Here is a 10,040-nt window from a genome sequence, read left to right on the forward strand (position 1 = left end):
ACACATTATTATAAAAACCAATGTTTATTTTATTAGATGTGAATCTGTTAATGGGGACATACCATCACACAAACAGATTCTGTATCAAGAACAGTGAGTTCGGGGCGCCGCCGTGGCTAAGGGGTTAAGACGCCAACCATAAACCGCAATGTCGCCGATCCGAGACCGCCCCGGGGACTTTTGTTGGATAGCTCTGCCCTCGTTTCCTGTTATCTTTCTACTTGGCCTTCTAAAAGCATAAAATGCTTAGAAAAATATATATATATATTTTTAAAACTGAACTTTTGTGCTTCCATTTAACCAACACAGTCTCACTTCCAACAAGTCAGACCAAAGGAGGCAAAAATTATTCAGTGTGGTTACAATCGGATATGACTGATCGACAGCCTTCCCGTATCAGGGTGACGGAGTCACTTTGCTGACGCCACCGACGCCTCCGCGCCCCGCCTTAACAGCGTGATCCACCGCCCGTCCCTCTACCACCCGGCTCTGACGCAGTGACCCCCTCACCGTGATCTGCAGTTTAACTGAGCTTCCCTCCCCGTAACCTCCTCACCTCCGCTCCCATCTCAAAGAATGCCCCCCCGCCACCACCGCCACCATCACCTCCTAATAATAACATAGTCCGCCGTCAGGGGTCTGCTGTCAGACATGGCAACCCGTTGAGCCTTTCATCCCTGCAGCCACACACACACACACACACACACACACACGTGTTCCAACCTTAACCTATCACACACTTTGACACACTCATAGGAATGTGCGCTTCCTAACGCACACACACACACACACACACGTATGCATGGGGGGGAAAACACACATTTTAGAAAGCTCCGTCTGCTCCTGGATGTGGCGACCCCACTGTTCGTTTCATCTCCCCCACTCCTCTCTCTGCTGGCTGCTGGCACCATTACATTAACAAAAACACCGTATTTCTGTCATCGTCCCCAGGACACGGCATTCCCTTAATATCTCTCTTTCTTCTGCGGGCGTTCGGGGAATGGCGATGGGGGCCTGGAGGGATCTGGGACATGGGTGAGTTGTGGGAAACCAGAGTGCAGTCTGTGGCCTCACAGCATGTGGCCCTCTCCCTCTCCTGCCGCTCCCCCTCTCTTTCTCTATCTCCGTTTCTCTTTTGGCAGAGAATCATAGGAGGCTTCATGCAGATCGCATATTGCGGCCTCAAATGATCTGGGAAAACAAGCCCCGTTAATGCTATGTGCACATCTGAACCCTGTTCAACTCCCGAGCAGTGCACGCAGAGTTTGTGTGTGTTTCTCTGGTTATGGTTGTGTGTGTTTTACCTCCACGTAGTCTTTGGCGTGGCCCCAGTCCCTCTTGGAGTCCAGGTTGCCCAGACTGAAGCTCTCCAGTTGGCCCAGGTGAATCTTCGCCACAGAACGGCTGATCTTACGAGTCACAAAGTTTGAACCTAAAAACACATACATTAAAAATGCTTTGTTGGCATCTTCTGAATTCAATTACAGTTTACACGGAATATAAATGTTACAGAGGTTCAGCTCGGTCCAACACACACAAACACAGTCAGAAACAGAGAAACGTGGTGCAGATAAATGAAATCGAGGCCTCCACGTTTTGAGATCGAGAGAGAGATCCCTAACTCTACAAAACACCCCAACACCACACACACACACATACAGAGGCCTTCCAAAACCTCCACTACTGCTCCAATTGCTCTTTAGCCAAAGCAAAAATCTAAAACAAAAAGACACCCTGAGTCAAATCAATTCTCTACCACCTCACATTACAGCCACTAGATCCTTTTGGAATCCATCTCTCTCATTTTTTTTTTTCCTCTAATTCACTGTTTCGGTGTCAAATCTGGGCCGGATGCCAAGACAAATCTTAGAGCATCAGTCTATCAACACCAAAAAAAAAAAAAAAAAAAAAAACCAACAGGGAAGTTCCAAAGAAAAAAAAAAAAAAAATGACAACCAAACAGGACCACCCTGGCTCTGCCGGTGAAGTGTCCAGTCCAGAAGCACCACATCGACTAGCCGACGTATCTGCCAGATCACCCCGGCGGTGCTCCTCATTCTGGAGCTGACACACGTGGCGATATTATCTGCGGGAAAAACAAATGAGCTCCTAATGACTATTTCTGCGCTGTTAGCGGGGTTAGAGACGTTTTGGGTGTTTTGGCAGGACATTCAGGGTCGGTGTCATGTTCTCTGTTCCTGCTGCGGGGGGAAAGATGCTTTTGGAGAGAGAGAGAGAGAGAGAGAGAGAGAGAGAGAGAGAGAGAGCCTGCGAACTAAATGCTCCGATCCTCCAACCAAAACACAGCATTATACAGATGGAAATCAACACTAAATATCAGGGTGTCATGTCTAATAACGCCACCATCTTAGTTGAAACGGCTTATTAGAGTTTGAGGGGGTTTAACTCTGGCTTGGCTCTTCTGTCTTATGTTCAAAAGCTGAAATGGCAGATAGGGATATGTGAAAATATCATTTCAAAGGAGAGCTTGCCGCTCGCATCAAAGACTCGGCTATTTTTAGCTCACACAACATCCCTACTGTGCATAAATCTCCCACAACCTTGCGTGAACCTCTTTGAGACCTCTTAAGAGCTCCTACATACTGGTTTCTTTTTTTTTTTTTTAACTCATCATGTCTTAAGATGAATGTTGCCTTTTTTTTTTTCCTCTGCGCCCATCCTGGCCATAATAGCGTGGCTCTGTCTCGACACTGTATCACTGTTGCCCCTGACATGGAGCAGAGCCTCCGTTTAGACACAGGAAAATCCCATGAACCCAATCATGCGAATGCACCAAATTTGTAGTAATTATTTCATAGGAAAGCGACAGCCCTGGGCAGACTGAGCAAAAACAGACCAGAGAAGGTTTTAGACACGCTTATTTGAGAAAATACAGCGTGTTGTGTGTTGGTAAGTTGGGGTCACATGGCCCCCGCGTCGACGCTGCTTTGTCGCCATGTTGAGCTGGAGTTTATGCAGCCTCGATGAATTGTCTAGATGGCGCTACGTATATGAAGTTTAATCTTAAAAGCCGTCTATTATTCTTAATGTGAATCAATATTATTGACACCTTTATTAGGAAATAGCATGTGTCTACAGAGCGTAGATAAATCGTGGATTGGAAACCCCCTCCGATGTCAGGCCTGTCCTGTTTTTGCCTGATCGTCTCATATGGCCCCGGGGCCCTTCTCTAACCTGTCAGGTCATCTGTTCTGGCAGGTAGCATCGCTCCTGCTAACTGTAGTCAAATGTTAACCAGCAATTATTCATCAGCTGTCAGCGCGTCGGTGATTGTCAAGCTTTGCTCTCATGTCCCAGGGACTGAGATGTTCACCATCCATGCAAACGCTCTCATTTTCTTTTGCTAAAACGATTAAGCAATTAGTCAATCGACTGGAAATGAATTGACAACAATTTCAAAAAGGGGAACTCCGCTTATTTTACACTCGTGGAGTGGGAGTACCGCTCAGCCTGTGAAAAAACAGTTGTGTAATGTCTTGTGTGACCCCGGAGGAGCTTTCTTAATGCTGAGAAAATGATCCTCATCAGGGTTATCTCGGATCATGATTTTTAATGTAAAGCCTGCGTTGCAAAGTGGGGGCACGGAGTTTGAAAAGCATGGGAAACTGCACTTATACCAGGCGAGGCGGAGCGGGTCGAACAAAAAGAGGCCACTGAGTTGCATTATGGACGTGAAAGATCCAGTGTTCTGGGAGCTTGACACATATTGGGGGAGTAAAGGTCAAAATGTCTGACTCTGCTTGCATCTATTTTCTTTGATCGTTATTTTTTTAATCTGTCTCTTTCAATTCTCAAAACATTGCTGAAGATTTTTTTTTTTTTTTTTTTTTTTTCCATTCTGGGAGGGTACTTTGCCTTTACTTGATATTAACAGTACAAACAGAGAGGGCTATGACATACGATAAAAGTCCCTGAACAGAATCAAAGCAGTGATGTTGTCGTTGTATAAACCACTAAGCCAACTGACGCCCCAGAATCATTTTGAGTCATTTATGGAGTAAAAGTGCCAAACATTTCATGGGTTACCTTGTCAATTTTAGCGTTTGCTGCTTTATTTCTGTTCTAAAACATTACAATCTGCTATTTCAAGACTTCTTTTTTGCTCTGAATGCCTCTTTAAGCCTGCATGAATGTGCATGAATGGAGCATTTTTGCACTTTTTTACATCAAACAGCTTCTGATCTCTTTTTTTTCTGTGTTTTATATAAGTGTAAAAGGAACACCTTTGGGTTTTGGACTGTTGATCAAACAAGCAATTTTAATTTTATCACCTGGAACATGATGCACAGTAATATAGTTTCTTTTTCATTTTCTAAATTAAATAGTATTTTAATTATTACATTTATCCATGATGAATACAATTAGTCACACTATATTAGGGCCCAGTGGCACAAGCCCAGATTGGTACCTACATTAAATTGGAGGGCAGGGGGGGTTTGATTTGATCCAACATCCAAGGGAAACTCAGGTTTGCAGGTTAAACACAGGTTGTCAAAACTCTGTAGAGCCGCGATGGCTCTTAAAAAGGTGGCAGAGGGATACAGAGTAGCACAGTACCCCCAATCAGTAATAAAGTCCATTATTTCCCCCCAGGCACACCTGTAGTCTCCTTGTAAAGCTCACACCTCTGTTTGGAGTGGCTCTACTCCCTGCCTTCTCTAATTGGTGTGGTGTGGACCAGAGCGTGGGCCTAATGGACTGGTCTGCCTGGCTGCGGACAAAGCCTGCTCTGTTACTGGCCCGGGTGTTAATGTGTTTCCTTTACTGGCAGCGGCACCGCAGGGCAGCCAGGATGAGGGGGTGGGAGAGAAGGCGAGGGGAGTCAAGGGGGGCTAACAGGAGGTTTCGAGCCCAAACGGGGCAGCAGTGGCCGTTTCACCTTGCCCGCGGCCCGGCGGAAAGTCTAATAAAACCACGGGCCGTGAAAACTGAGCAGACAGCAAAACCAATGCCAGAAACTGACACTCACTCCCTCTCATTCTCACTTAACCGTTTCTTTTCTCCTTTTTTTTTTTTTTTTTTTTTCCATCATTCCTTTTCGTTTTTTGGCCTGGGAAGCGACAGGAAAAACGTAATACACGGGCTTCGTTGGCACAGCTGGGCTAAAGTATGGGGATAAAAAAGAAGGAGGAGGAGGAGGGTGGTGAGGAGAAATGTGCGGAGATGTCTCTCCCATCCAGAGCCAGGCCATGTGGGCCCAGACAGGACGGGGACGGGAACTGTCAGCTGGGGGGCTCGGGTCTGGGGGAGTCAGGGAGGGGACTGTGGGTTTGAGGGGATTTTGGCATGACCGGCCTTGGTTACTCAACAGAATTTGTTGTTAGAACCATGCTGCTAAAGGAAGGTGACTTATGAAGTCTATCCTCACACTGTGTGACGGTCCAGCCCTTGCACAGTCAGACCTCATAATGTCTGACTCACACTCATTTATATTACTGTCAGTGAGTGTATTTGCGTATGTGCATTTCCTGATTGAGATTCAACCACAGTGTGATAAATTCCAATCACTCTTCTGTAACATTTATTTTGAAGACAATGTGCGGTCATGGCTCAGCCGTATGGCACATTAGCTCTGGAAAAACTGAAAAGCTGAGCAAAGTCTTGAATCGTGTCAAACATCTATCAAGTTGATCTTCACTGTTACATTTGTATAGGTGGAACATTTACTTCCTTCCCTAAGCCAAGACTCCTCTTCCAACTTTAGATTTGGTGTATTTTTTTTTTTTTCATCACCACGTAAAGCTGTTCCAAGGGTGATTTGCAGGATGTTTCAGAGTTCACCCTTTTTCTTTATAAAAACGTGGAGCGCTTGCTAACCCAGACTGTTTTAATGGACCAAAATTCCCAAAATAGGGACTGCAGATCGCCTACGTTAATTAAAAAAGATGATTGCAAAGGCTCATTCCAAGTATTTTCCAGATATTTGACAGTCGAGTCATTTCTTTAGTGAGCTTGTCTGAGCAGGCCACGTTTTGAACGTGGTTGAGAAAAAAAATAGTCGAGACTTAATTTTGATTGCTTCAGGGTTGTCATAGAAACCCTTAGGTTACCTCAACACAGAGTTTACACACCTGTTTTGGAATTCAACCAGAACTGCAGATCCCATAATCCCACTCTGTCTTTGAGCAATGGCCTAGGGGAGTGAAAGGCTTTGTGGTAGATTTGAAGTGAAAAATGCATCTCTTAATTTCCATCTCCACTCCCACATGTTCTAAGATTTAGGTCGACCCTGTACTCCTGTTTACATCAAAATGAACGCATACCCCGACTCATAACCATCACCTTTTATCTTTACTGAGTTATAGACGAAGAAACGTCACTTGCAGGAATACTGAGTGATTCTGCAGGAGGAATCTTCCCTGGGTCGGGGGGTTGGCCAAATTCCACCCAGGCCAAAGACCTGTCAGTGTCTGCCATCGCCGTCATTGCACAATTCGCATTATGACTGATCTCTGGAGCCTTGACGAAGGGAGAATATTTGCATTACATCCAAAAGAGGTCATGCGCTCGGCTTCGCCAACACAGCGTCTATTCACACCTGACAGACTGCTGCCTTCGTTCTGGGCTGACTCAACTGACAGGGAGGGTGCAGAGAGAGAGAAAGAAATGCGATGCGAAGGAGGGTTGGAATGGTGCTGGAGGGTTGCAAATACAGAGACACAGACCAAGAGAGTCACTTTTTTTTTTTTTTTCGTTAAATTGGGCGTGATGCAACAAAATAAATGGACGGCACAGAGTGTGCAAAGGTGTGGGGAAAGAAAGGGAGGGTGTGGAGAAAGAGAGGGGGAGTAGATGATACATGTTTTTCTTGAGCTCATATACTGACGGTACCACCTCCATATTGCAGAACCGAGAGCAAACGAGACAAAGGGTCTCACCCTAGTATCGAAAACATAGACATAATTGCATCTGGCAGTATCTTGTAAATACTGACACGCTGTCCGGTGCAACAGCAACGTTTCGGGGTTCGGTTGTCCTCCTGTTGGACTGTGGCAGGGTCTGGCAGAGGTTTAAAGGACAGGGTGCCCTCATCTCTCGGTGCAATTAGCGCCGCTCAAAGTGAGCACGTTCAGTCAACAGGATTCTTGGTTACCATGGGGATATAGGAAAACAAACACAGATTTGAGGACGGCCACGGAGACGAGTGAAGATAGAGACGTCAACGCTCACGTGACGTGTCTATAGCCAAGGTAGGCTGTGAGGCACGTGACATGAGGTGTTGGAAGGCACGGGAGGAAGGCGAGGACTCTGTCATCATCTCCGCGGTGAGGCGTCAGACTCTGCTCATCAGCTGGCCACAGTTCAGCTGATTCTTAGGCTGCTCACACTCTCAGTCTTCTCTCATCGACGCCCAATGCAATGAAAGACCGAAAAACAAAACAAAAAAAAAAAAGGTGCCCACTCCATGCCGAGTTCTGTCTTTACGAGATACCCGCATCTTGACACCCCATGACCAAGTCATTCCCATCTAAAAAGGTTTCCTTTGAAAATAACCTCTCCAATAAATGGAAAACATATCCTTTTACAAATCTATCATGCGATCTGACCTTTTGGGCTCAACCTCAACAAAAGCAGAAAGATGAAGCCAAGGCATGTAGAGGCTGAGCAGCTGTATGTGTGTATGTGTGTGTGTGTGTGTGTGTGTGTGTTCGAAGGGGCAGCATTGACTTTGGCAGTGCTATTCTAACTTCCCCAATGCTAACTGGTCTTTTCTCCTAACATAACAGTATATTATTCTATACTGCCAAGCGTGAACCACAGAGCTCTCAGGGTGGAGAGATGGATGGGACTTCCCCAAATAAACCAGGGGATTAGCCTACAACTGGAGCTGGTCAGTAGTAGCAATGGTGGATACAGACACAAAACATATTACTGCTCTGATTTACTACAGAGCCTTAGATCAACATACTGCTAATAACTATAAATTAAACTCGGGTTTTCTTTCATATTGTCAAAATGAGATTTTTGGGGACTTTGAGGTGCTGTATGTTTGTTGAATATAACGACCAAATAAACATATGAACTGGTTATTTGCACAGGTTTTACTGCTGATCACTCTTGCCAAGAGACTGTGGAGTACTGCACTGTCTCATATGTCAGAGCAATATGGAGTCTATTTAGCACCCCTGCTAACGCTAATCCCCCTCTTCAGAGTCAGTGTGAGGGCTGTTTGTTATGGCTAACAGCTAAGCTAACCAGAAGGGAGCTAGCCGCGGTGTGAACCGGCCGGCAGATGCGGGCTTCTGTTTGCTTTTCTTCACGCTGGATTTCCACCGGGTTATTTTTCCTTCCCGACTGTCCGATTCCGACCTTTCAGTGCAGAACAATGTAGATCGGCTGTTTATTGGTTGAATGGTAAGGTGTTTACGAGAACGGTAAGAGAAACCAGAAACGCATTCCTGCTGGGATTAAGTCATCCTGGGCTCTGTAAGAGAGAGGTCCTTGTTGAATCCTACAGAGGGACGGTAAATCTGAGGAAAACTGCTGGTAAGATTCACTCTTCCCTCTCCAGCCATTCCCAGAAGTCACCAGACTGTCTTATGTGACACATCACACCACGCCACACCGCGCCGTGGTGATGATTGGCCACTGGTAAGTCACTTTGGCAGATGCCATGAGAGCAAGTCTCAGTGAGTTTGTTGTTAAAGGGAAAAACTCCCTCATGAAGGCAAACATCTATTTGTTTCTCAAACACAGACTCACACATCCACTGGCACCCTGGGACAATGACATCAGAGCCTTTCCTGTGTGTGGGAGAGGGGCGGAGAAGTGATGATGTAAGGCCCACTGATACTGACATCATGAACTTCCTCCCTCATTAATGACTAATTATCGAAAGGTACAAGTAGCTCTATGGGGGCAGGAGAAAAAGCACTCAGGTGGTGAATAACACTTTATCTATTTCAACAAATATGTCAACACTTGCGGGGATAGTGTTCAAAAACATGGAACAAAGGGTGTGGTTGAGAACAGAGGGAGAGATGAAAAATCCTCTGCCTGTCGTTGTGAAAAAAAGGCTGGTGTTTCTTTTATTATTCAATTAATAGATAAAAAATCACCAAATCAATGGGATACCTAGGGGCTGAGGTGCTGAACATGACGCTAACATCTTAGCGTCTAGCTGCCGACCTTTGTTACGTGTCACTCCTCATCCACCCCCCATCCCCTCCTCCTCCTCCATTTGCTTTAATTTCATTACGATCACTATTACATAAAACTCGAAAAACAAACAATGAAATCACAAAACTGATAACCCCTTTTTTTTTCTTCTCATGTCCATGTAATTTCTTGACACTGAGAAATATCATTAAAGAAGGTGCTAACACTTTCAGTGTTATGTGTCAGTGCAGGGAGCAGATGTGATAAAAAAGATCATTTTTTTGTTTTTTTTTTTTCAGTTCATGTTTTTGTTTACAACAGCTGTTGCTGGAGTAACTGCAGCACGGCGTAACACTTTTCTCAAGTCCCTTATTTCCATTTTGTGGTGCCTCATAATGAAACACCAACTCGACAATAAGAGAGTTCAATACGTACGTTGGCATATTAAGTATATGTTATTCATCTTACAGTATATTTTCTGGTAGTGAAAATGTACACAATGCTCAAAAGCTTGGATTTATGTACTGCATACAGTTATACTTTCTTATACCGATCACTGGTGGCAAACTAGACATTTATATACTGTAACTACTACTATAGTCTGTCCGTACAGGAACATGTATGAGTAGTAGTTATATATGTCACACTGCATGCTTTACAGTACAACCTCACACCCTTACAATGAAAAAATGTGCCATGGGGGTGTTTTGCCACTCAAGCACCAACTCCTTCCCTCTACAGCCGTCCTGTGGGTGACAGAGTGGACAGCCAAACGCCCCCTCCATGTGGCAGCGGCGGCGGGGTCATGGCAGGCCCCGGGGGCCTGGGTAAACACTGGCCAACACAGCCAGCACAAGCGCCACATCGGGTTGTGCAAGGCGAAGGCAGCCGTGGGACATCTGGCCACATCACAGCGCAGC

The 10,040-nt window shown here is 45.4% G+C and overlaps 1 protein-coding gene across 1 annotated transcript in view; it reads right to left on the reverse strand.

The window, feature by feature from the left end:
• The window catches only part of gmds (GDP-mannose 4,6-dehydratase), a 197,669-nt gene that overhangs the window by 117,696 nt on the left and 69,933 nt on the right, over window positions 1-10,040 (reverse strand). The window contains exon 7 of the mRNA XM_044360872.1: window positions 1,305-1,432. Within this exon, the coding sequence (XP_044216807.1) occupies window positions 1,305-1,432 (128 nt within the window). The remainder of the gene's footprint in view (window positions 1-1,304; window positions 1,433-10,040) is intronic.

The sequence above is a fragment of the Thunnus albacares genome, chromosome 9 (genome assembly GCF_914725855.1).
Source record: "Thunnus albacares chromosome 9, fThuAlb1.1, whole genome shotgun sequence".
Taxonomy (NCBI): Eukaryota; Metazoa; Chordata; class Actinopteri; order Scombriformes; family Scombridae; genus Thunnus; species Thunnus albacares.